Source organism: Lithobates pipiens, unplaced genomic scaffold, assembly GCF_037356315.1.
Source record: "Lithobates pipiens isolate NorthernLeopardFrog02 unplaced genomic scaffold, aLitPip1_a1.2 Scaffold_22, whole genome shotgun sequence".
Classification (NCBI taxonomy): Eukaryota; Metazoa; Chordata; class Amphibia; order Anura; family Ranidae; genus Lithobates; species Lithobates pipiens.
Window position 1 is genome coordinate 56,260,711 of NW_027507784.1, and position 27,709 is coordinate 56,288,419.

Sequence of the window (27,709 nt, forward strand, 5' to 3'; positions counted from 1 at the left end):
GAGAAGAGGGGGTGCAGGGCTGCTCTGTGCAAAACCATTGCACAGAGCAGGTAATTATACAGACTCATGATGGGTGAACTGTAGGCATGCAATACAACAGGCACAAGCAGTGCAGGGACAATAAGGGCACGAGGAAGTTGTGGCAATCTAAGACTTTTTATCAAATACAGGAATGTGTTCTGGAGAGTCAGCAACATGATATGTGGGTGGCTGTATGTTGCCACTGGAAGGCATGCCGCCATATGCTGCGGCTTATATTGCTTATGGAGAAATTAGCCTTGATAAGAGCGCTGTTGACAAAATCATTACAGGATCATTCCCAGCTCTCCTGATGCCTTTCTGAAGCTAGTGTCACTAGGTTTAGACCTGAGCTTTCTATAACAAATAACATTGACTCATGCCAATTCTACTCATAGTAAACTGATACAAATGCATTTGTATATGCGAACACAGAGGGCTGCTCAGGTAGCTCAGGCACATTCAGTAAATACTAAACATTTACTGGATGCAAAGCGGTCTCTGATTGAGAGGCAGGGCGGGGACAATCTCCATCTTGTCCAATCAGAAAACACTATAGACTAATTAAGAGGTCGGAAATTGTTCACCCATGCTGAGTGAGTGATCTTCTGTTTTCAGTAAGCTGCAGGGCAGCCACTCAGCATAATTTTTTGTGGAAATCAATATAGTAGCAGTGCATAATACAGTTATTTCCAGCTTCCTATATATATAGGCATGGCACATACATACTAACATTGGTCCAAGCTGGATCAATGTAACTACATAAAAATTGCCAAACCTTAAAGAGGGAGTAAACCCTGATGGGTTTTACTTCCTCTTTGTTTCCCTACAAAGGTAAAGCATAATGGGCTACTATGCATCGCACAGTAGCCCATTATGTGTCACTTACCTGACACAGAAGCCTGCGATGTCCCCGATGTCCCCGCTGGCTGGAAGCGTCCATCTTAGCCCCTCTTCCTTCCGGGGCCGGGAACTCTGTGACTGGCTGGAGTCGCGTGACGTCACTCCCGCGCGGTAGCCACCAGTCACGGCATAACCCCAGCTAGAAACCTCACGGCGTGCCCTTTCTAAAGTGCGCATGCGCCGAATACATCGGTGCATGCGCAGAACAACTCATCGTATGGGGAATTGTAAATATCTCCTAAACCATGTAGATATTACCAGCAACTACAGGTAAGCCTTAATCTAGGCTTACCTGTAGGTGAAAGTGGTTGTAAAGGGGTTACAACCACTTTAAGGTAGAACTATAGGCAAAAAATTTTTTTCATTTTAGATAGCGTAAGGGAGGGTTATAACACCTGTTGACTTATTTTTTGCCATCTGTGACCCATTGGGGATTTACCTTCACTTCCTCTCTTACAGCCAAAACAGGAAGTGTGAGGAAATCCCTATCATTTAAGGGAATCCCTTGGGGACCACCAGGCCACCAAAACCAGTGTCCCCATTGGAAGATTTCCCCTCTAATACTTTTCTGAGGGCATCCCAAGATTTGGGATTTTCTTTTACTTTCACTTTCAGTAATAGAGGTAAACAGGACAAATGGAGAGGATGAATCTCCCTAACGGGAGCAGACAGCAATAAAAAGTGACAGGGATTCTAATCCTTCTCCACTCTATCCAAAACTAAAGAAAACATGTTGCCTTTAGTTTATACTTTAACTTCAGCTTTAATATATATGTTCACAAAAATACAATGCATAAAAATATATCCTAGTCTTTCTTGCAAGTATTACACTGTTTTTCTCATGTGTCCAGCTGTGCAAAATATGAACTTTGTACTCACAGGGCCGTCATCACAATCTCTTTCCAAGCCAGAGTAGCCTGGTTCTTCCCCGGGATTCCGTCAAGGCAGTTAGCTCCTACTAAAAGCATATCCACACTAGTTGTAATAAGGGCTAAGTAGGCCTGCTAAATCCAAGGCCGCCCTAGACTAACCTTACACTGGAAAGTTTCACCCTTACTCTTTTCTTCACCTCAAAGGTCCAAAATCCAGTAGGGCTAATAACCACTTCCAAATCCAAACTGTATTGTTGGCACACATGTAAAAGAAACATGGCAACAACATAAAACCAGTAATGTCCCAGTGTGTCCTATGCATTGGGAGATCTACTAAAACTGGAGCACACAGAATCCGGTGCATCTATGCATAGTAACCAATCAGCTTCTAACTTCAGCTTGTTTAATTACGTTTTGACAATAAAACTTGGAAGCTGATTGGTTACTATACACAGCTGCACCAGATTCTTTGTGCCCCTGTTTTAGTGAACCCCCCCACCCCCAATGTTTAGGGGCAGAGACCTTTAAATTACCGTATATACTCGAGTATAAGCCGAGATTTTCAGCCTCTTTTTTGAGGCTGAAAGTGCCCCCCTCGGCTTATACTCGAGTCATCGCTGTCTGCCCGCTCGATCAGCGTGTCGAGCAGACAGACAGCGGCCATTCTATAATTCAAAAGCCGCGCCTCCGGCTCCGCCTTCGCCTGTGATAGGCGGAACACTGAATTTCCCAGCAGCCTGTGTTCCGCCTATCACGGGCATCGTCTCATCCTCGTACTACGGACGAGGATGATACGATGTCCGTGATAGGCGGAACACAGGCTGCTGGGAAATTCAGTGTTCCGCCTATCACAGGCGAAGGAGGAGGCGCGGCTTTTGAATTTTACAATGGCCGCCGAGGCGCCGACGAAGAGGGCACGGGACGGAGGCAAGGCAAGGCACGGCACGGGACGGGACGGGACGGAGGCAAGGCAAGGCACGACACGGGACGGAGGCAAGGCACGGCACGGGACGGAGGCAAGGAGGCAAGGCACGGGACGGAGGCTCGGGACAAAGGCTCGGGACACAGGTAGGCTGGACACACACACACACACACACACACACACACACACACACACACACACACGGATGGATGGAGACACACACACACGGATGGATGGATGGAGACACACACACACACAGGGATGGATGGATACACACACACACAGGGATGGATGGATGGATGGAGACACACACACACAGGGATGGATGGATGGAGACACACACACACAGGGATGGATGGATGGATGGATGGAGACACACACACACAGGGATGGATGGATGGATGGACACACACACACACAGGGATGGATGGACGGACACACAGGGATGGACGGACACACAGGGATGGACGGACACACAGGGATGGACGGACACACACACAGGGATGGACAGGCATGTCTCACCCTCGGCTTATACACGAGTCAATAAGTTTGCCAGTTTTTTTGGGGGTAAATTGGGGGCCTCGGCTTATATTCGGGTCGGCCTATACTCGAGTATATACGGTATCATCACTACATAGCTAGGTTTCCTTTGGAGCTATAAATGTAGACCAAACAGACTTATTTAGAGAATGTTTCTGCACTTTGGCAGAATTTATGATATTTGCAGAGGTCTGTTATCTTGTGCTCCACAGTGGTTACGTTTGCAAACAAGTCATTGTCTTATGAAATCAGTCCGTTTTGCTAACTTCCTTAAAAAGGTTTCATAAAGAGGCTTGATTGTCTGTCCTTAGATCAACTCTGTCCTTGCTTAGCCAGGGAATATCATTCTGCATATCACTAGATACCACAATCTTTATTTAGTCCAACTCTGCCCTGCCTCAAACATATCTTGACCCAAAAACAAAAATGTAATATCTTGCAGCTTACCATCCCTTGGATGTGCTGGCTGCATTCACTTTACTTTTTTTGGGGGGGCTTTTTTCTTCTTTTTTTTTACTGGCTAATGCTGCAAATAACACACTTCCTGTCCATTTCTGGCTACACTCAGTAACTCTACTGCATCTATGGAGAGAACCATGGTTATAAGCCTCTTTCGGCTTCAAATATATCTGCCTTTCAACTCCATTAGGTTCACATCTATGCATGTGCGGTTGATTTGCTATTTATATGCATGTTTTTATGTGTTTTTTAATGTGTTTTTTCTTTAACCAATGGTTAGCTATGGTGTTGATTTACTAAAGGCAATCAGACTGTACACTTGGCAAATGAATCTACAGGCATACCCCACTTTTAAGTACACAATGGGGTTTATTTACTAAAGCTGAAAAGTGCAAAATCAGGTTCACTTCTGCATAGAAACCAATGAGCTTCCAGGTTTTATTACCAAAGCTTAATTGAACAAGCTGGGGTTAGAAGCTCATTGGTTTCTATGCAGAAGTGAGCCTGATTTTGCACTTTTCAGCTTTAGTAAATAAACCCCATTGTGTACTTAAAAGTGGGGTATGCCTGTATTGTCATACAGCAAAATGCGCAAAACATGCATGTATTTGTTTTTTCGATGTCATTTCATTGACGTTTATGGAGCCAAAAAATGCTCCTTGCTGTACACCTTTCCAAAACATGCATTGCAGGAAACTGCACATTTGTGAACAGGATTCATATGAAGTAAGGCTTATTGAATTGTAGTGCATTTCTGCAAATCTGCAAACACGCTAGAAAATGCATCAGTGTGAACCTAGCCTTACATAGGGGATGCTGAGATCAGTAGTTTAAATAAGAAAGATAGCATTGGGGGTTATTTACGAAAGGTGAATCCACTTTGCACTGCAGATCTGAAAGGGGTGGAAGCTCTGCTGATTTTATCATCCAATCATGTGCAAGCTAAAATTCTGTTTTTTATTTTCCTTGCATGTCCCCCTCGGATCTACAGCGACTTTAGTTTCAAGTGCTTTTGCAGTGCAAAGTGGATTTTCCTTTAGTAAATAAACCCCATTGTGTTTGACTTCAGTTCAGCTCACAAGGTCTTGCACTTCTGGCAAGATTAACATATTTTCTGTAGTTGCTAAAAAAAAAACAAAAAAAAAATACAATCACCAAACATAGGGACAGGTAAGCTGTTCTATACAGTATTCCATTTTGTTATTGGATTTAGTTAAACCTTTTTATTTTGTTTACAAAAGTTTATTTGAAAAATTTGAACATACAATTTCAGTATAATAAAGGAAGTTTCACAAGGTAATACAGCGTGGTATATTTTGAAACAATGTAATTTGTTTATACATTATAAAAAAAAAAAAAAAGGAAGGTTACACAAGTTAAATGTTAGAAAGGATAGTCGAGGTATATACTTTTTTCAATTGGAGACTGTTCAGATTGAATCCAGTAGTTCCATTTCTCATTGAAAATATGTATGCTATCATGTAGGGTGTGATAGATTCTTTCAGACAGTCTAAGCATCTCCATCCTAGATAGTACCTGCGTCCATGGTAGGTTATTTGTTCTCCAGTTGAATGCTACCATCCACTGGATGGAACTGGTTAAAGCGGTTCTTCACCCTAAAGGGGAAGTTCCGCTAATCTGATCCCTCCCCCCCTCCGGTGCCACAATCGGCACCTTTCAGGGGGGAGGGGGTGCAGTTACCTGGATAATCCAGGTATCTGCACCCACTTCCGGGCAGACCGCCGCAGACCCCCCGCCCCCCCCCCCCGTTGTGTTCTGGGAAACACACAGTTCCCAGGACACAGCGGGGGACCAGAAGAGACGCGCAGCGCAACTCGCGCATGCGCAGTAGTGAACCGGGCAGTGAAGCCGCAATGTTTCACTTCCCGATTCCCTGACAGAGGATGGCGGCAGGGGCAGCAGCGAGACGAGCGATCGCTCGTCATCTGCCGCCGACATCGCTGGACCCTGGGACAGGTAAGTGTGATTTTATTAAAAGTCAGCAGCTGCAATATTAGTAGCTGCTGGCTTTAATTTTTTTTTTTAGGTGCAGAACCACTTTAATGAGTGAAAGAGCCTGTTACAAGGAGTAGGTACATTTAGCACATTGGCATATAATAGGCACTAGGAAATATGTCTCATTTGCTTGCCATTCCTCATTTTACTAGGTACCCCAATCTTCATCTAGGCCTTGTAAATATTACAAGACTTTGTACACATGGGTCTGAAAATACTTGATAGGTTCCCTATAATGTGCATTGTTGGTTTTCCTTTAATAGCAATACAATATGGGTCGATTTACTAAAAACTAGAGTGTGCAAAATCTGGTGCAGCTGTGCATGGTAGCCAATCAGCTTCTAACTTCTTCAGCTTGTTCAATTAGACTCCATTCACACAGGGGCAACATGACTTCCAGTGCGACTTTAGGAGGCAACTTGGACACAATTTGAGTATGAATAAAAGCGTGACTTGGAGTGAATTCAACACGACTTGGGGTGACTTACAGTATGACTTTAAGCCGCCCCAGGCCAGGCGACTTTGGCCGTGGCTAATCAGAGTATAATCAGCTCTCGAGGGGGAACTCCACGCCAAATTTTATATAAAAAACCGGCATGGGTTCCCCGCCTAGGAGCATATCAGGTCTGGTATGGATTTTGGGATTAATGGGAACCCCCCTACGCCGAAATCATTCATGGGGGTCCCCTCAAAATCCATACCAGACCCTTATCCAAGCACGCAGCTTGGCCAGTCAGGAAAGGGGGTGGGGATGAGCAATCGCCCCCCCCCCCCGAACCGTACCAGGCCACATGCCCTCAACATGGGGGGTGGATGCTTTGGAGAAGGGGGGGCGCCCTGTGGCTCCCCACCCCAAAGCACCTTGTCCCCATGTTGATGAGGACAAGGGTCTCTTCCCGACAACCCCGGCCATTGGTTGTTGGGATCTGCAGGCGAGGGGCTTATCGGAAACCAGGAGCCCCCTTTAATAAGGGGGCCCCCAGATCCCGGCCCCCCATCCTATGTGAATGAGTAGGGGGTACATCATACCCCTACCCATTCACCTGGGGAAAAAAAGTATCAATTAAATAAAAACACAACACAGGTTTTTAAAGTAATTTATTAATCAGCCCCGGGGGTCTTCTTCCGACTTCGGGGGTCTTCTTCCGACTTCTCCGCTCTGTTCAGCCTCTTCACCCGCTCTCCGGTGTCTTCTCCTGCTCTCCGGCGTCTTCTCTCAGGCTCCTCCGCTAGAGAGCTGATTATTCTGTGAGAGAGGCGACATTGTCGCTTCAATATAGATGGAGATCCGACTTGGAGGCGACTTCCATTGAAATCAATGGGTACCAGTCGCCTAGAAGTCAGATTGAAGTAGTACAGGAACCTTTTCTGAAGTTGGAGCGACTTCAGTAGTGTGCATTAAGATGGCTCTCATTCACTTACGGTACATTGATTTTTACATGTAGCGTGACTTGGGGCGACTTGAAGTCGGATCCAAAGTTTCCCCTGTGTGAATGGAGTCTCAAGGTTTGACCAAAAAAAAAAAAAACCCTGGAAGCTGATTGGTTTCTATGCAGAGCTGCACCAGATTTTGCACTATCCAGTTTTAGTAAATCAACCTGATAGTGTCTTGTATAATTACACTGAGAACACCAGCAGATTTAGATAACATACTTTTAGGAGAATATACATTAAGTGGAGTGGATTATTGAACTCTCACCAGGTTCCAGTAACTGGTGGTCAGTAAGAAGCTTTGCCACCAAATCTAGGGGAACAACTGCAGGCTTTAGCGAGTTTAACACTCTCATCGTAACCTTTACTTAGCAGTGGCACCAGGGAGAAGCGCCTTATGTTAAAAAAAATGGGACAATAAAGCCATCTTTTTAATTAGTCTTAATTATAACATTGCTGTAAGCAGAATAAGGGGTATGCGGGCTTTCTGTGCCCTCTAGCCATGAAGGGGATAAAGCAGATTAAATCCTCCAAATGCAAATGGTGTCTCTCCCCTTATTATACTCATTGTTAGACATTATTGATTTATTATGATGCTAAATAGAAGACAAATTTATAGCTTCATATAATAGATTTAATATATATTATATATATATATATATATATATATATATATATATATACACATATATATATATATATATATATATATATATATATATATATATATATATATATTATGCTTATATAAGGGATTTAGTCTCAAATAGGAAGAGAAAAATATTATTTTGTTTTTGATTTTTGTTATTATTTTGTTTTTTTAATATGTTGCATGAGTTGATGCGGTCTAATTCTATAATTCTAAAGATGTAAATAAGATAACTGAAATGTACAGTAAGTGAATTCTTCTTAGATTATCCTAAATCTACATATATGAGCGCTGTTTTACCTGCAAAGAATATGTATGTCTGTCCATCCAGTCCTGAAATGTACACAGTTCTGTCAAAAATACAGCCCTGGCTGCAGTTTTACTTGCAGTTAAAGCCCAGTTTTATTTCACAGTCACTTAAAGTGGTTGTAAATCCTTATGCCATGTACACACGACTGGACTTTCCGGCAGACTAGGTCCGACGGAATCAGTCCTTTCGGACAATACGATCATGTGTGGGCTAATCTGATCATTTCCAATGGACCTAGAAATAGAACATGTTTCAAATCTGTCTGATGGACTCAATTCCTATTGGGAAAACCGTTTTCTGTATGCTGGTCCGACGGACCAAATACGATGCAAGGGCAGCTATTGGCTACTGGCTATTGAACTTCCTTTTTTAGTCCTGTCTTACGTCATCATGAACGGACTTTCGAACGGACTTAGTCGGTTCATGTGTGGGCAAGTTAGGAGATGGTAGCACATGGGACACATCAAACTAAGCCCTTGTACACACGGTCGGAGATTCCGACAACCAAATCCTTCGGATTTTGTCCGTCGGATTTTGTCCGACGGATCTTGTCCGAAACTGTTGCATACACACCGTCTGACAAAGTTGTCGGAAAATCCGATTGTGTGTACAAGGGCTAATTGTAAGTAACGTCCCTTGTGCTGATTTTTTATTTATTTTTTAATACTAAACTTAGCTTAAAAAAAGAATGGCTTTGTGCCAAGACACTCACATCTTGCAGTTACATTGTCTTGATGCATAAACACATTCATAGATAGAAAACCCTCAGCATGTAGCGTGGAAGCAATCTCATTTCTGCCACAAAAGTAGATGTTTTTATGTCAGTAATTCAGAGAGCAATGCACTTTGAAACAATACCAGAGATTGACTGTAAGAAATGTGATCTATCCAAAGCACTATCTTTCAGTATGAAATCTTTTACCCCGGGCATCATTCTCCGCAGTTTGCGAAAAGCTATTTTTATTCCTTCATATGAAAACTGTATAAACAGATTTCAAGGAATTGATTGTAATACAGTGTATTTGACCACATTTTGTTCTGGATGTGCTGAACTGTTTTATAATATGTTTTACTAAAACACATCAAAATATTTCAAGATTGGTTCTACTAAATCTTTTTCCTGTTTATTTAAAAAAATTGTAGAAATCTGTAAAGGATTCTTTCATACGTTTTAAAGTGGACCTGTCACCAGCACTTTAAGAAAATGTCCAGGGGGCGAATGCTGCAGTGCCACAGTGAGACACAATGCCCGACATATATGGAAGTGCATATTACATTACTTCCTATGCAGCGTTTGCAGAGCATTCGGAAAGTCCTGACCTTTTACATGTAGGGAACAGCTGAACATTGTGTCAGTACTCCCCCCCCCCCAAAAAAAAAAAAAAAAAATATATATATATATGGCTTTTTTTCAGTAGGAACATAGGGGAATGCAGTTCCGGCACCTTCCCCACTGACTGTATGTTATTGCAAGAGGTGCTGCAGGGTCTATTGATGCTCACTGCTAGGGGATCTATTCTAGCTTGAGGGGATCCATTTTTGCAGGGGGGTCTATTGTTGCTGAGGAAGTCTATTGTTGCTGGTGGTGGACCTATTGTGGTGGGGGTGGGTCTTATATTGCTGAAGGGGGGTCAGTTGTTGCTGGGAGAGAGCTACTGTTGAAGGAGGGGTCTATTGTTGCTGGCTGTGGGGAGATCTGTTGTTGCTGCCGGGAGTCTATTGTTGCTGGAGGGGTGGATTTTGTGGCATGTGGTCCATTGGTGTTATGGGATCTATTGTTGCTGGCGGGAGCTCTATTGTTACTGGCTGAAGGGATATATTTTACTGCTTTTCTTGTTATAATTATCAAATTCCTTTATTTATTATTATTTGGCACCACAAAATGATACTTGGTTCTGTAGGGCAATACTGGGAGGTGGGTAGGGGTGGAACCAAGGAATGGTGCCTGGAGGTGGGTAGGGATGGAAAAAAGGAGTGACTTAGACAGGGGGAGTTCCTGTACCTATTCTCTGAGAAAAAAAGACATATATATATATATATATATATATATATATATATATATATATATATATATATATATATATATATATATATATATATATATATATATATATATATATATATATATATATATATATATATATATATATATATATATATATATATATATACACACACACACACACACACACACACACACACACACACACACACACACACACACACACACACACACACACACACACACACACACACACACACTGAGCAAAATTATAAACGCAACACTTTTGTGTTTGCCCCTATTTATCATGAGCTGAACTCAAAGATCTATGGCTTTTTTCTATGTACACAAAAGGCCTATTTCTCTCATATATTGTTCACAAATCTGTCTAAATCTGTGTTGGTGAGCACTTCTCCTTTTCCGAGATAATCCATCCACCTCACAGGTGTGGCATATCCAGATGCCGATTAGACAGCATGATTATTGCACAGGTGTGCTTTAGGCTGGCCACAATAAAAGGCCACTCTAAAATGTGCAGTTTTATCACACAGCACAATGTCACAGATGTCACAAGTTTTTAGGAAGCGTGCAATTGGCATGCTGACTGCAGGAATGTCCACCCAGAGCTGTTGCACTTGAATTGAATCTTAATTTATCTACCATAACCCTTCTCCAAAGACGTTTCAGGGAATTTGGCAGCACATCCAACTGGCCTCACAACCGCAGACCACGTGTAACCACACCAGCCCAGGACCTCCACATCCAACATCTTCACCTCCAATATTCAAGTCTGAAACCAGCCACCCGGACAGCTGCTGCAACAATTGGTTTGCATAACCAAAGAATTCTCGACCTGACTGCATTTTGTTTTCGTTACTGACTTGAGTGGGCAAATGGTCACATTCAACGGCGTCTGGCACTTTGGAGAGGTGTTCCCTTCATGGATGAATCCTGGTTTTCACTGTACAGGGCAGATGGCAGACAGCATGTATGATGTGTAGATGAGCTGTTTACTGTTGTCAACATGGTGGATCGAGTGGCCCATGGTGGCGGTCGGGTCATGGTATGGGCAGGCATACAGGTGCATTTTATTGATGGCATTTTGAATGCACAGAGATACCGTGACGAGATCTTGAGGCCCATTGTGGTGCCATTCATCCACAACTATCACCTCATGTTGCAGCATGATAATGCACGGCCCCTTGTTGCAAGAATCTGTACACAATTCCTGGAAGCTGAAAACATCCCAGTTCTTACATGGCCAGCATACTCACATAGTCATTGAGCATGTTTGGGATGCTCTGGCTCGGCGTATACAACAGCGTGTTCCAGTTTCTGCCAATATCCAGCAACTTCACACAGCCATTGAAGGGGAATGGACCAACATTCCACAGGCCACAATAAACAACCTGATCAACTTTATGCGATGGAGATGTGCTGCACTGCGTGACACAAATGGTGGTCACACCAGATACTGACTGGCTTTCGGACCCCCGACCTCCCCAATACAGTACGACTGCACATTTTAGAGTGGTCTTTTATTGTGCCCAGCCTAAGGTACACCTGTGCAATAATCATGCTGTCTAATCAGCATCTTGTTATGCTACACCTGTGAGGTGGATAGATTACCTCGGCAAAGGAGAAGTGCTCACCAACACAGATTTAGACAGATTTGTGAAGAATATTTGAGAGAAATAGGCCTTTTGTGTACAAAGAAAAGTCATAGATCTTTAAGTTCAGTTCATGATAAATAGGGGCAAACACAAAAGTGTTGCGTTTATAATTTTAAAGTCACCATTTTTCTGGATAAATCTGTTCATAAAGGTCCTATTAAAAATACATTTTCACCACATGTTAGTAATCACCCATGTAATCCATACATACAAAGAAACCAAAACAAATAAATTCAGAAATTAGGTTATGTGTAATAAAATGGAATGACACAGGGAAAAAGTATTAAAGAAAGGAAGGTGCAAAAAGGCATGAAAAGCCAAGAAACCTTTTTTTTTTTGTTTTTTTTTTTTTTTTGCAAAAAAAAAAAAAGAAAAGCCAAGAAACCAGCTGAAATCTATCAGTAATTATAAAGCAATCCTGTCTCTTAAATTAAGATCAACTGGTTCCGTCTCAACTGATGGCCTATAAAAAGGTGTCTCATTACCGAGGTGTCACACAAGAAACATCTCATGATGGGTAAAAGCAAAGAGCTCTCTCAAGACCTTTGCAACCTTCTTGTTACAAAACATACTGATGGCATTGGCTACAGAGGAATTTCGAAACTTCAGAATGTTCCAGTGAGCACTGTTGGGGCCACAATCCGGAAATGGAAAGAACATAATTTCACCATAAACCGACCACCACCATGTGATCTTCGCAAGATTTATGACTTTTGGGCGCCAGGAGTAAAAAGAATTATTAGAAGAGTTGTCCAAGAGCCAATGACCACTTGTGGTGAGCTTCAGAAGGACCTGTTATTAGCAAATACAGTTGTTTCAAAGAAAAGAATAAGTAATGCACTCAACCACCATGGCCTGTATACACCCTCACCACACATGACTGCATTGCTGAAGAAAAGCACATTGTAGCTTGTTTAAAGTTTGCTGCTCAACATTTAGAGAAGCCTGTGAAATACTGGGGGAATATAGTTTGGTCAGATGAGACTAATATTGAACTTTTTGAATGCCATAATACACACCATGTTTGGAGGTCAAATGGCACTGCACATCACCACAAAAACACCCCCATACCAACAGTGAAGTTTGGAGGTGGGAACATCATGGTGTGGGGCTATTTTTCAGCATATGGTACTGGCAAATTTCATGTCATCGAAGGAAGAAAGAATGGAAAAATTTAAAAATCAGCTGCCATCTACCAGGATGATGAAGATGGAAGGAGGGTGGACATTTCAGCAAGACAGTGATCCCAAATACAAAGCCAAGGAAACTCTCGGCTTGTTTCAAAGAAAGAAAATAACGCTGCTAGAATGGCCCAGCCAATTAACTGACTTGAATCCATTAGAAAATCTATGGAAAAAAACGAAAGGTCAGAGTTCATAGAAGAGGTCCACAGAACCTTCAAGTTTTGAATGCTTTTTGTGTGGAATAATGGGCCAAAATCACACCTGAGCAACACAAGCGACTAGTTTCTCCATACAGGAGGCGTCTTGAAAATGTCATTATCAACAAAGTATTAAATACATTTCACTTAGCGTGTTCAATCCTTTTTCATTCCATTTTATTACACATAACTTTATTTCTGAACTTTTGGTTTCTTTGTATGTATAAATTGCATGGGTTGTTACCGACAATGAATAAACGTTGACCATTGTAAGCACCTGTCAGTATTAAATGGTTTGTGTCAGACCTCTAACTGCCACCTTTGTTGCACAGTTTTGTCTGTTAAAGGAAGTTGAAAAATAAAAGATTTACTGGCTGGATCAACAGGTGAAAATTAAGGAAAAAAGAAAACTAATGCAGCTACCACGTCTAAGAATTGGTAAGCTGAAATAAAATGCATTTTTGTTTTTTGATGTTTAATACTGCTTGAAATCACACCTAAACCCAATTACTGAAATCTCATGTAAGTTTTAAGTCCCATACAGACTATTAGATTTTCTGCAGATTTTTGTCTTTAGATTTACCAAAACCATGTAGTGGAAGGGCCTGCCTGATTGCATACAAATTGAAACTCTTAAGGTTTGACCTCATATTATATGGTTTTGGTAAATCTGAATGCAAAAATTTGCAGAAAATCTAATAGTGTGTATGGCGTCTTAAAGTGTAACTAAAGGGAAAACTTTATTTTTGATAACCCCTGTCAGTTTTTTTTGCCTTCTGTGTCCCAAGGTGGAGATTTCCCTTCATGTCCTTTCCCATAGCCAAAACAGGAAGTGAGAGGAAATCCTTCCAAAGTGAGGGGATCCCGGTGTCTCACCAGAACTAGTGTTCCCATTGGAAGATTTCCACCTATTAGTCTTCTGATGTCAACCCAAAATGTGCGAATTTCTTTTACTTTCAAAATAGAGAGGGTGAATCTCCCTAGTTTTGCCTTTAGTTACACTTTAACATGTTGCAATCTCAAAAGTTGTTTTCAATATTTGTTAATCTGCAGTTTTCATGAAAATAATACCTGTTGGTCCTGCCATGAAGGTCCTTGTTTATTCACTTCCTGTTTTTTCACCCTGTCACATTCAGCACTGGTGGGGACTACAAGTGGCTGCACTGACATACATTACTAATGCATTGTCCACCGTTATCCCTGCCGAAAAAACGTATCCAGAGTAATGATGTGCAGCAATGCTGGAGCTTATGCATGTAGACAGGAAATAGCTAGAAGAGGCTTGAGGAAAGCAGCAGCATTGATATGCAAAAACAGGAGAAAAATAGGTGACAACAGGATTTGATGGATAAAAAAAAGCATGGCAATTGTTTATGATGCACAATGCTTTAGCAAACAAAATCTCATCCCTTTAGGTTTTCATCTGCTTCATAAAATGAGTTTATGCTGTGAAACTTCTATCATTCATTTAGACTGTGTTGAATGTAAACACATCCTAAAAGCTCAGATAGAAAACTTCCAGCATATAGTACAGGGATACTGAATTAAAATTCACCGAGGTCCAGTTTGTAACATTTTCTTCCTGCGGAGGTACGAATCTCATTTTTCTTCTATGACTCGGGTCTTTCACGTCACAGCCCCCTTTACATTAGTGTCCTCAGTCCCCCTTTTCCCATCACAGCCCCCTTACATCACAACCCCCTTTCACATCACAGCTCCCCAACATTACATCCCCGCTTACATTACAGTCCCCCTTACATCACAACCCCCTTTCACTTCACAGCTCCCCAGCATTACATCCCGCTTACATCACAGTCCCCCTTGCAATCACAGACCCCACCCTCACATCACAGTCCCCCTTGCAATCACAGCCCCCCACATCACGGCTCACCCCTTCTGAAATCACAGCCCTCCTTCCTCACATCACAAACCCTTCATACAACAGCCCCCCATATCATAGCTCCCCCCTCACATCACAGCCCCCATATTACAGCTCCCCCATATCACAGCCCCCCTCTCACATCGCAGCCTGACCATATTACAGCTCCTTCCTCTCACATCACAGCCCCCTATATCACAGATCCCCCTCTTTCATAACAGCCCCCTCATATCTCAGCCCTTCTCTCACATCACAGCCTGCCCATATCATAGCTCCCCCATATCACAGCCCCCCTCTCACATCACAGCCAGCACATATCACAGCCCTCCCCCTCTTATCACAGCCCTTCTCTCACATCACAACTCGCCCATATCATAGTTCCACCTCACATCGCAGCCCACCCTATCACAGCCCCCCATCTCACATCACAGCCCGCCAATAGCATAGCTCCCCCTCACATCACAGCCTACCCTATCACAGCTCCTCCCTCTCACATCACAGCTCCCTACGTCACTGCTTCTCCTCTTACATAACAGCTCCCCCATATCATATCTCCTCCTTCTCACATCAAAGCCCCCACATCACAGCTCCCCTTTCTTACATCACAGCTCCCCTTTCTTACATCACAGCCCCCCCATATCACAACCCTTCTCTCGCATCACAGCCCCCATATCATAGCGCCCCCCTCATATCACAGCCCACAATATCACAGCCCCCCTCTCACATCATAGCCCACCCATATTACAGCTCCCCCTCTCACATAACAGCCCCCTATACCACAGCTCCCCCCTCTCACATCACAGCCCCCCCTCTCACATCACAGCCCCCCCCTCTTACATAACAGATCCCCCATATCATAGCTCCCACTTCTCACATCACAGCCCCCCACATCGCAGCTCCCCTTTCTTACATCACAGCCCCCTTGCAATTACAGACCCCTCCCTCACATCACAGCCCCCCTTGCAATTACAGACCCCTCCTGACATCACAGCCCTCCTCCTCACATCACAAACCCTTCATATCACAGCCTATGTATATATACTGTATACGTACTTATGTATACTTAGCTACAACCTAAGTGAAAATTGGCTGTAGTCTATTGCTAAATCTTCTGTGTTCAGTATGTATAGAAAATAAAGCATGTGGGCACGCTACTAGTGAGCAGAGAGATCCAATTAATCACACAAGATTGCACCACTGGGCAATCACTTGACAAATCAAGGCTTTCCATTACCATGTAGCCTAAAGTAGCTTAAGGTTACGTTGTCACCACAGTTAACCGAGCATATCAGTTCATTTGCAATAACAAACAGGTCTACTGCTTCAAAAATCCTTGGTGTCTATCCGCAGATAAGCTGACCATACACAGCCAATCAAAATCCATTCTGTGAGTGGCCCTGGCTGCACCACTGTTTTTCTGAAGGAGCCAGGCAGATAATTCTCGGATGAACATTGCCTGGATCCAATCAAATGAAGTCACTGTTCTGGTATTCTGACAGCCACGGTTGTCAATACAATAACCGTCACTGCAGATATGTCCATCCCCAATGTTTAGCGTGGATGGGTCAGTCAACTTATTTCTCTTGGGCAGCCTGCAATTATTATCACCGCAACAAGACTAGAGGGAAATCTTCAAATGGTGAAAAGTGTGTAAAACGGGATTTTGAGATACTTCCTGTTTCCTGTCCCTTTCACTTGTGTTTTGAGACAGATATTGAAGGAACATCTCTCTAAAAGGAAAAAACTGACAGTAGTTCTAAAAATTCCCTAAACCAGGGATCTCCAAACTGTGGTGTCCTCTGATGTACAGTAAGATGGACTCATGTTGGGGACTCATGTAAGGGGATTTGGATGGGGGCGCGGATGTGAGGGGGGACTGTAATGTAAGAAGGTACTGTGATGTGAGGGGGGACTCTGATGAACTCAAGTTTATTTGGAATCTCTGCTTTGTTTTCCTGTAATTTTTTTCTTTGTTCTAAATCATATTATGCTGATTAGAAAAAGATTTCAAGGAACATGTATTCATTCAATTAAATTGTATTCATTAAATTTTAAAACTGTTTTTTTTTTGCCTGGTGAACATATCTAAAATATACGATGTGGCCCTTGTAATTAAAAACTTGGTGACCTAAGGCTGGGTTCACACTATTGCTAATTGGATGCGGGTTCCAATTCGCATAGCAGGAGATTGTGATCAGCTCTCTATGGACTTGGTTCACACATCTCCGCAGTGGCTCTGGTGCGAATTGCACAGGAGTCATGTGTGTCTTTTGGTCCATTTCAGGTCCAAATTCAGCCCAAAATTCAGGCTGAAATCGGACTTGAAACGGTGAATGGAGATGCACCGAAACTCCTGCTGTGTGCCTCTGCATTCTCAAGCGTGGACCCAGCTAGCCTTAAACAAAAAAGAATGAGCTTTCTGGCCTTAGCCCTTGTACACACGGTTAGACATTCCAACGGAAGATGTCCGATCGGACCCTGTTGTCGGATAATCCGACCGTGTGTGGGCTCCATCAGACTGTTTCAGTCGGATTATCAGACCGACAAAGTTTTAGAGCTGACTTTGGACTTTGTCCGATCGTTTGTAGAAAATTCCGATCGGACAAAGGGCCACGCATGCTCAGATCAAATTCCTAAACCAAAGCTATTGGCTACTAGCCTGAACGTAGTCCCGTCGTAACGAAATAACGCCATCACGTTCTGAACGATCGGATTTTCCGACAACTTTGTCCGACCGTGTGTATGCAACACCAGTTTCGGACAAAATCCGTCTGACAAAATCCGATGGATTTGGTTGTCGAAATGTCCGACCGTGTGTACAAGGGCTTAGAGTCCCTCAAAACTAAACCCCAAGTATAACCTGAAGCTAACCCTAAACTTGACTTTAATCTTACATATTGCCTTAAATTAAGTAAGATTGAAATGTTGCTCCACTGAAATCCATGGTTTGTAAAAAAATAAAAAAAAACCTGTGCTAACAACTCTGAAACAAAAAAATCTACTTTCCAAAATCAAAATCAAACGATCCAACATAACTGGATATGAACAGGAGGGGACTGTTCAGTAAGAGAAGGATCACTTTAAACACTGCAATAACCCTTGGAGACCCTTTAGAATTTTTTCACTTTGGCTAGTAAAGTAATATTTTATCAGTCGATATGACTTACTCTTTGGCACTTCATCATTGCTCTTTACGGTGCTTTCCTGAATAAGCTTAAGCGAGATTATACATGTCTACTGCGAGGACAATATCTCAGATGAAATGAGGAATGTGTAGTATTTGAAGCCTATGTTTGTGGCACTTGGCACAGGTTCTCCGGAATGGCGATGGAAAGCACAGTAGGCGATGGGTTTTGCTCTGACAAAAAGGCTAGTGATAGAGAGACATTTGGTCTAATGTCTAATTACCATTCATCCTTACTAATTACTGCTGCAGGGATTATTTTGGTGGCGACCGTCTGTTCTGATTTGCAATTTGCCAGAGACAAGCAAAAATACAAGTCCTACCACTAAAGCGAATGTCTGAAGGCAACCGGGACATGGATTTTGTTATTTTGTATTGTTATGTCAAAACTGCCAGTGATATATCATAAACAAATGTGTTTGCTGCTCGCTGTTTGTGCTGTAGATGGTGTCTGAATGAGTTGGCCAATCTTGTATAATGTCAGATGCAATATAGCCAGAGTGGGTTGTCACAAAGCCTGTCACCCGAGGATATGGTTACAAGACTTCAATGTGAGGTGTCGGGGTCTGGGTGGTGGGTGTGGGAGGAGGATTATCTGACCCTTTAGACATAATCAATTTTTAACTACCGTTCTATGAAAGTTTCATTTATTTATTTTAAAGCTGAACTCCAAGCACATCTGAAAATATGACCTATATACATTTAAAGTCAAACTCCAGGAGACTTGAAAATTCTCCCTTGCAGTGGAGCTGCACCTGCACGGCAAGGGTTAACTACTCATTTACATCTAGCGGCATGGAAAAGTAGATCCTCCACTTCTACAACACCCCTAGACCAGTCCCAGCAATGTCTTCGGCATTATGCTCCAGCAGTCTAAGGTTTTGAAGTCATCTAGACCAGTGGTCTGCAGACCACTAAAGGTCCACGAGAAATTTTGGTGGTTCCCACAGGTTCTGCCACAAATCAACATTAGGGCGGATGTATACTGCCCAGTGTTGTTTCCAGCTTTGTTCTCAATGCGCGCATTGATACCCGATGTCTTCCCTGTAGTTCCTGCTCCTGTGAACTCAGAGGGAGGCACTGGGAGTAGTGCAGAGTGGGAAGTGAAGGAGGGGATTTTCAATGACAGCACTGATCTCAGACTGTGGGAGGGAGCATAGAGCTTGAGCACAGGGCTGAATAAGGAGGTGAGATCCAATAAGAAGTCTGTGTAAGGCAGGGGGGGGGGGGGATCGGGGCAGAGAGCTAGATCACTGTGTGTATAGGGCATGTAAAATTCATGTTAGTGGTTCATGAGATTCAAAATTGTGAGTTTAGTGGTCCGTGAGGTCCAAAAGGTTGGCGTCCACCGATCTAGATCAGCGCAGGGTCTTTAGCTCTGCAGTAGATGTGAGGATGCCAAGGGACAGCCCACCACTGGAGCATAAGGGAGCGCCATCTGCCAGAGGAGCTGAGGGTTGGCTGAGTAAAATGCCTTTTACTCTTCGCTAGACCTAAACAAGCTGAATTTTTAGATTTCCCAGAGCTGAGCTTTAAGCATTATTAGTTTATTTTTAAATAAATCTATTGTAAATACCTAAATTGGTCTTTATATCAGGCTTTTTTTTTATTCCTAGCAAGATGGGAAAGAAAAGGGTTATCCAAGAGGTAACCAGGCCCTTCTGCAGTGCACATTACTGTCAGTCTAACAATGGGATTGTACTGACTGGAGGAGAGAGAGTAAAGCCGCCCGCCTGCATAGTGGCCTGTCCACCGGGGATGCCACTCCTGTTGCCACAAGGTGCAGGCTGATGACTTCATGGGTGCTAAACTGTGCAGGTCAAAGGATTGAGCTTCAGACTGCAGACATGGCCTTAGCATTGGATATGCCCGGATCCACGTTCTCAGCACCTGAGCTGCTGATGATTGTCCAAGTCCAAGTCCCACTCCCAGGGAAAAGAGCAAGATCTTGCTTGGAGAAAAATCCAGCAGATGGTATATGGATCTGATTGATCACATGGAGGCGTGATTTGACCTTTATTGTGAGGGTCAGTGTGTTGAGGTGAGAGCATGCCTAAAGGGTTTGTTAGGTGGAGGTCTCAACTTTCACATTTCTTCTGCATTTGGTTGAAGTGCTTTTCACCAGATTACACAGATATATATGGACTGTAACAAACGCACACATACACTTTTTTGTATCAATATTTAAGTTTATTGATTTAGTTGTGTAGTACACACTTTTAATGCATTACTGTGTTTTAATTATTCAGCAATAGCACAGCATGTTCACACTTTAAACTCTATTGTATGCTGTACTGTATAGGAGGGATATAGTACTGTGCAGGGGATGCCTATACTGTATTGCACACTCTATGCCTACAAGCACATGAGACAGGGCCCTGTACAAAACAGACTTACTGTAAATGACAGTGCTGTACTTTGAATAGTAGAGTGGAAGTCATCGATTGTGCATAGATAGATGACACCTCACCACTTTTCAGCTTTAAATTTTCGCAACATTTTACAGTGCACCTAAGCTTTTGTTTAAATAAGCCCAGGAAACCAGTTCTAATTTTGTCATTGTAATCTGTAATGCTGCACGGTGCTCTGTATGGTGGTTTGAGGAGGCCTGCAATGGATGGTGGTCTGAGGATGCTGGTAATGCACAGTGTTCTGGACGGCGGTCTGAGGAGGCCTGTAATGCACAGTGTTCTGGACGGTGGTCTGAGGGGGCCTGTAATGCACAGTGTTCTGGACGGTGGTCTGAGGGGGCCTGTAATGCACAGTGTTCTGGACGGTGGTCTGAGGAAGCCTTTAATTTCCAGTGCTCTGGGTGGTGGTCTGTGGAGCCCTGTAATGCACAGTGTTCTGGACGGTGGTCTGAGGAGGCCTGTAATGCACAGTGTTCTGGACGGTGGTCTGAGGGGGCCTGTAATGCACAGTGTTCTGGACGGTGGTCTGAGGAGGCCTGTAATTCACAGTGCTCTGGATGGTGGTCTGAGAAGGCCTGTAATGCACATTGCTCTGGATAACGGTCTGAGGAGACCTGTAATGCCCAGGGCTCTGGACGGTGGTCTGGGGGGGCCTGTAATGCACAGCGCTCTGGATGATGGTCTGAGGAGGCCTGTAATTCACAGTGCTCTGGATGGTGGTCTGAGAAGGCCTGTAATGTACAGTGCTCTGGATTATTAACTGAGGCAGCTGGTAATGCACAGGTTCTCTGGATAGTGGTCTGAGGAGGCCTGTAATTCACAGAATTCTGGACAGGAGACTGAGAAGGCCTGTAATGCTGTACAGTGCACTTGATGGTGGTTTGAGGAGGCCTGTAATTCACAGTGCTCTGGACAGTGGTCTGAGGAGACCTGTAATTCTTCACAGTGCTCTGTACAGTGGTCTGAGGAGACCTGTAATGCTGCACAGTGCTCTGGATAGTGGTCTGAGGAGACCTGTAATGCAGCACAGTGCTCTGGACAATGGTCTGAGGAGGCCTGTAATGCATTAAACACAGTGCTCTGGACGGTCTGGGGACTCTTCTTGTAATGAACACAGTGCTCTGGATAGTGGTCTGCCGAGGCTTGTAATGAACACAGTGCTCTGGACAGTGGTCTGCGGAGGCTTGTAATGAACACAGTGCTCTGGACAGTGATCTGCGGAGTCTTGTATTGAACACAGTGCTCTGGATAGTGGTCTGCGGAGGCTTGTAATGAACACAGTGCTCTGGACAGTGGTCTGCGGAGGCTTGTAATGAACACAGTGCTCTGGACAGTGGTCTGCGGAGGCTTGTAATGAACACAGTGCTCTGGACAGTGGTCTGCGGAGGCTTGTAATGAACACAGTGCTCTGGACAGTGGTCTGCGGAGTCTTGTATTGAACACAGTGCTCTGGATAGTGGTCTGCGGAGGCTTGTAATGAACACAGTGCTCTGGACAGTGGTCTGCGGAGGCTTGTAATGAACACAGTGCTCTGGACAGTGGTCTGCGGAGGCTTGTAATGAACACAGTGCTCTGGGCGGTGGGCTGAGGGGAGGCCTGTAATGTACACACTCACAGTGCTCTACTCTGGATGGTCCTCAGTCGGGACTCTCGTCGAGAGGCCTGTAATGCACAGTGCTGCTCTTGACGGTCATCTGAGGAGGCCTGTAATGCTGCACAGTGCTAACTGCTAAGTATGCTACAGACTCGCTTGCTTACTGGGAGCGGAAGCGTTCACAGGCTCTACACAGACAGAGCTCCACGAAAACCGTTCACATGGGTAAACATTTCTCCATCACATTTTTTTTTTCTTAATTTTATTCGTTGACAAAAACGGAATTGAGTTTTGTCATAGTTTTTGTCAGTGGATAAAAATGGGGTGTATTTTTTTGTTATCGTCACTGACTGTAAAAAGGCTGCTGACAAAAATTTTGACGAAAATGTTTTTGTCTACTAAATTAACACTGCAGGAAATCAAGCTCCATAATGTATGTAAACGCCTGAAATGAGTATAGATCAGTGTAATCATTTACTAAATAATAATATTTGTACTGTTAACAACCTTCATAAAACATACACACATTATAGCATCATAGATTTTTACGAACATATGGCCATGTTGAAAAAAAAAAAAAAAGAAAGAAAGAAAGATAAAGCCTAGCTACAAGTTACTGAGCTGCCCTAGGCATATGAATACGATTGAGGTCTAGTAACAATGACAATGTCTATAAACCAGTGAAAGACCAATTCATTCAATACAATGCTATTTCCTTCACCATAAATTGTGATTAATGAGGATCCCAAAAAAAAGAGCAGCTGCTGCTCAGTTCTGTCTGCCACAGCGAGCCGCTTGTCCTTGTAAGGAACTTGTATTTTTTTTGCAGTACTTTAAATAAACATAATTTCTGTTTTGCTATATGTAGTATAATTTTATAGGTAAAATATTGTACACGTTTTCATGTAGCTGCTACTTAAAATAGATTTTCTTTATTTTGTTAGATAAATAAGTATTGCTGGCATTGCAGTGTGTCTCTCCAAACCAAAGTTTTTCCAATCACACGCACATACACTGTATAGAGAGGTCTCAGGGAACTTATACCTGTTAAGGTGATGTCAAGTGATGTGAATCCTAAAGCCTCGTGCACACCATCGGACTTTCCGCCAACAAAACCATGGGATTTTGTCTGAAGGGTCTTGGCTCAAACATGGTCAAACAAATGTTGGCCAACAATTACGAAAGTAGTGACGTACTAGACGTGCTACGTGGTTTTTAAGCTCTTTAGCGCCACCCTTTGTCAGTAGAAGTTTGAGTGTTGATTCATGCTTTTCTTTTTGCACTTTTCATTTCGTGCTTTTCAGTTCGTTTCTGAACGGTTTCGTCAACCAGACATGTTGCAGAATTGGAGGTGATAGCATGTTATTTATTATTGGCCTTGGAATTATTGCTTTGACGTTATTTTTTTGGTTGAATAATGATTTGATTTGGTGAATTTTCTATTTTTTTGGATCCATAGAATGCACTTTTTGGTTATTTTCTATTGGCAGATAGCATGTCCAATTTTTTTTTTTTTTTTTTTTTTTTTTAATGTACAATAAAAAAAAAATAGTGTAGAATAATACTTGGTTATGTGTTTTACTTCAAATGACAGTTTGGGAGTAGGCAGTTACATTTTAAAAAACACAATGTAAAATTGACAAGGGGCACCATATACATAGTTGTATCTTTGTTCTTAAAAACTACGGGATAATGGTGTTGTGGTAACTTGCCCAAAATAAAAAAAATAAAAAAACATAATATTATTTGTGATATCACAAGAAAAAAAAGCCTTTGAAAATTAGTTTGCAATAACTCCATCAGTATCACCAGCAAAGCAGCTTCATTATTATCCCTTTAAAGAAGAAGAGAATTGTGCGCTGTGTTTCGAGATTTCATAATTTGCCACGTCATAAATGTTAATTATACATTACGAACGCTAGTTTACAAGACTGACCACTTCTGGCTCATCCTTGTTTCCAAGCATGCCTGTTTGTACTTTGGACTTTTGTCCGCCGGACTTGTGTACACACGATCGGAAAGTCTGGCACACACATTTGTTGGCGGAAAATATGAGAACATGCTAGCCAACAGTTGTTGGTGGAAAGTCCAACAACAATTGTCCGATTGAGCATACACACAGTCGGATTGTCCACCAACAACCTCACATGCAACATTTCCCGTCGGAATGTCCGATCGTGTGTACAGGGCTTTAGTGTGACCAGCTCTGTGCACTGTATCACAAACGGCTGTCATTACTTTTACTAAAATCCTATTTACCCATTTTTAATTCTTTGTTGTATCTCATTGCTGCTAATTTCCTGCAGCATGTTTGCAGCAACTTTCTACTTACATGCACTCCAATGTTGGCTGCATGGCTTTTCTTAGGGAGAGTTCTCGAAGGTGACAACAGTGAATCATGCCTGCATATGTGCGGAAACATCCCGCGTGGTCTGCATCGGAAGTCGACGTACAGTAACAGGGTGAAAAAGTAGGAGCACCATTAGAAGAAATTAAAATACATTGTCACCTTATCATAAGAAGTGTCTGAACAAGGACCTTCATGGCATGATAAGAAGGCAATCTTTTAATTAAAAGTGGCAGTTTTTAAATAAATGAACATTTATTTTAAAATTAAATGAATATGTTAGTGAGATTTTAAAGATTGTGTGTACATCTATAGTTTCAGTGAATTTATCCTATAGGCCCCTTTCACACTGGGGCAGTGGGTGCGCCGGCGGTAAAACACCGATATTTTTAGCCAACGCCAATTACATGGCGCTATTCAACCGCTATCGGGGTGCTTTTACTCCCCGCTAGCGGCCGAGAAAGGGTTAAAACCACTGCAAAGCCTATGCTGGCGGTATAACCACGCTGCCCCATTGATTTCAGTGAGTGTATACACCGCTCCTTCACTGCTCCAAAGATGCTGCTAGCAGGACTTTTTTAAGCATCCTGCCAGCGCACCACTCTAGTGTGAAAGCACTTGGGGCTTTCACAATGGAGACACAGCAGCGGCTCTTTCAGGGCACTTTGCAGGTGCTATTTTTAGTGCTGTAGCTCCTGCAAAGCGCCCCACTGTGAAAGGGGTCTTAATGGAAACCTCCTTTCCAGAGAAGAACATGGGGGCTACCATTGAGGTCTCCTTTCTGAAGACAATCCACTGGATTCAATAATGTTGAGTCACTGTCCTAGGAAAAGTAAATTATTGCTGTTTGTGTCCTTCTCTCTGAGAGATTCACATTGACTTCCTGTTCCAGGGACACACTTAAAAATGAAAACACATTTCTGCTGGGACACTGACATCAGAAGTTTTAACTTTTCACATTATGTCCCAAAATGAAAAATTCTACATGAAGTACTTACTGTATATTAAGTTGAAAGAATATGTATTGGAATAGTATTTCTTAGGGAGCTTAGTCTTTAAAATACCACTTCTGATTTTTTTTACATTAAAGTCCAACTTCAGGCAACAAAAATTAAATGGAGTCCCATCAGGTTCCTAGAAATAAAAAAAGGTCAGGCTTAAAGCTGATCTCCATGTTTCCTTTCACTTTAAATAGTTTATTTGGATGAAACAAACTTTAGTGTCTCTAAACACAACTGTACATGGCGTCAGAGAGCATGATGTCATCAGCCCCCCTCTCTGCCTCAGCCAATCAGAATCATTCATGGAATACAAAGCTGCCTATGAATGGCTGAGCACCACTCAGAGTGACTCTTATTTTGTTTCAGGTGTGAGAGATGATACCTGTATGGGATACAAAACATGCTTGATGGGAATTAAAGCCATCTGTACAGGCCCATAATCATTGAATTCAAAACTATCCCTGCATTACACCTTCTTCACCACAGATAGCTCTCAATCTTCTGGGATGAATAATGCCAGAATCTGCTCGTCCATTGTAAATTGACCCCATAAGTCCTATTTAAGGAGTTTCTTATTTACTTACCTTGTGGGCAACAATCTCGGCCCTATAAGCCCTTGTACACATGGTTGGACATTCCGACAACAAAATCCGTCTGATTTTGTCTGATTGATTTTGTCGGAAACTTGTGTTGTATACACACGGTCGGACAAAGTTGTCGGAAAATCCGATTGTTCGTAACGCGATGACGTTATTTCGTTACGACGGGACTACGTTCAGGCTAGTAGCCAATAGCTTTGGTCTAGGAATTTGATCTGAGCATGCGTGGCACTTTGTCCGATCGGAATTCTCTACAAACGATCGGACAAAGTCCGATCGGATCATGTTGTCGGAAAATTTTATAGCCCAGCTCTAAAACGTTGTCGGTCGGATATTCCGACAGAAACAGTCCGATGGAGCCCACACACGGACGGATTATCTGACAACACGGTCCGATCAGACATTTTCCGTCGGAATGTCCAGACTGTGTGTACAAGGGCTTAGAGAAACAATGAACAGCTTATGATAGTTTACTTCATTTTCTCTCCTTCTGATGCTATCAGCGAGTGTAGAAAGGGGAAGAAAATGTATTTATGTGAATTCCCTTTGTTATATATCCATTAATTCATGCATCAAGTGTCTGCTTTTGTACTAGATTGACAGATCTAAACTAATCCAATTATATAAGTGTGGTGGGCTTTTGTATTGTTATACATCAACCTTCGAAGTTAGATTTTCTTCAAAAGTAGTAACAGGGAAGAACAGCTTGTTGGAATGCATTGTTTGCCTTCACTTGTTTATTTAGATGTGATAACTACACACATTAAAGTGGAATCCCAGCCAAAACAGGATTTAAATATTTAGTCTCACACAGAACATGGAAGGTTTATATCATCTGTAAGGTGTTTATTCTTGTCTGTTCCCCTTGCTTCCTGTCTTGGTGACATCTAGCACAAAACGAGGTGCTCTATCAAAGAAGAGGTGGTATACTCACCTTTGTGGTCTCCTACCTCCAATCCATTCCAGGACTATGAGCTTCATTATCCTCTTTGGGTGCTTTGGGCACTTCCAGGAGGTTTGGATGTCTGTGTTCCCCATCATGCACACCATGTGGTTTTATTCACTGACCCAACCATTCTCAACCAGAGTTCTGATGAACCATAAGGTTCCTCCAGATGTTGCTAGGGGCTTCTTGAGCAGTAGCTGATTGGTCTCCCATCTGATGGTGCCTGCATTTTTCCAGGACCTACACCATTTGGTAGCCAGCAGCATGACACCAATAATCTTCTTAGCTGCCTGCAAAAGTGACCTTTTTAACCCCACTGTAAGGGGCATTTTTTCACTAATCCCTGATGATTTGGTTTTATCAATGGTTCCCCAAGATCTGAAAATTAAGGCTTTCTCTAGGGGAATTAGGGTTGGCAAAGGACTGCTCTGATCCCTATGTCACTGTGGGGCCCTGTAAATATTTAGGGGCCAGAAAACGAAACCACAGCATGCAGCAGGAACACAGGCATCTGACACCCCAGGAAGTGTCAAATGCCTAAGAAATTGAAAGAAGCCACAGCACTGGAAAGA

General features: G+C 42.8%; 1 protein-coding gene across 22 annotated transcripts in view; it reads left to right on the plus strand.

Moving 5' to 3' along the window:
• The window catches only part of BAZ2B (bromodomain adjacent to zinc finger domain 2B), a 459,321-nt gene that overhangs the window by 242,870 nt on the left and 188,742 nt on the right, over nucleotides 1–27,709 (plus strand). For 20 of the 22 annotated variants that reach the window (XM_077447627.1, XM_077447614.1, XM_077447613.1 and 17 more), the window contains one exon: nucleotides 13,509–13,614. The exons of the other annotated variants lie outside the window; for them this stretch is intronic. In XM_077447627.1, the coding sequence (XP_077303753.1) occupies nucleotides 13,590–13,614 (25 nt within the window). In that variant the 5' untranslated portion in view covers nucleotides 13,509–13,589. The remainder of the gene's footprint in view (nucleotides 1–13,508; nucleotides 13,615–27,709) is intronic. 22 annotated transcript variants of the gene reach the window in all.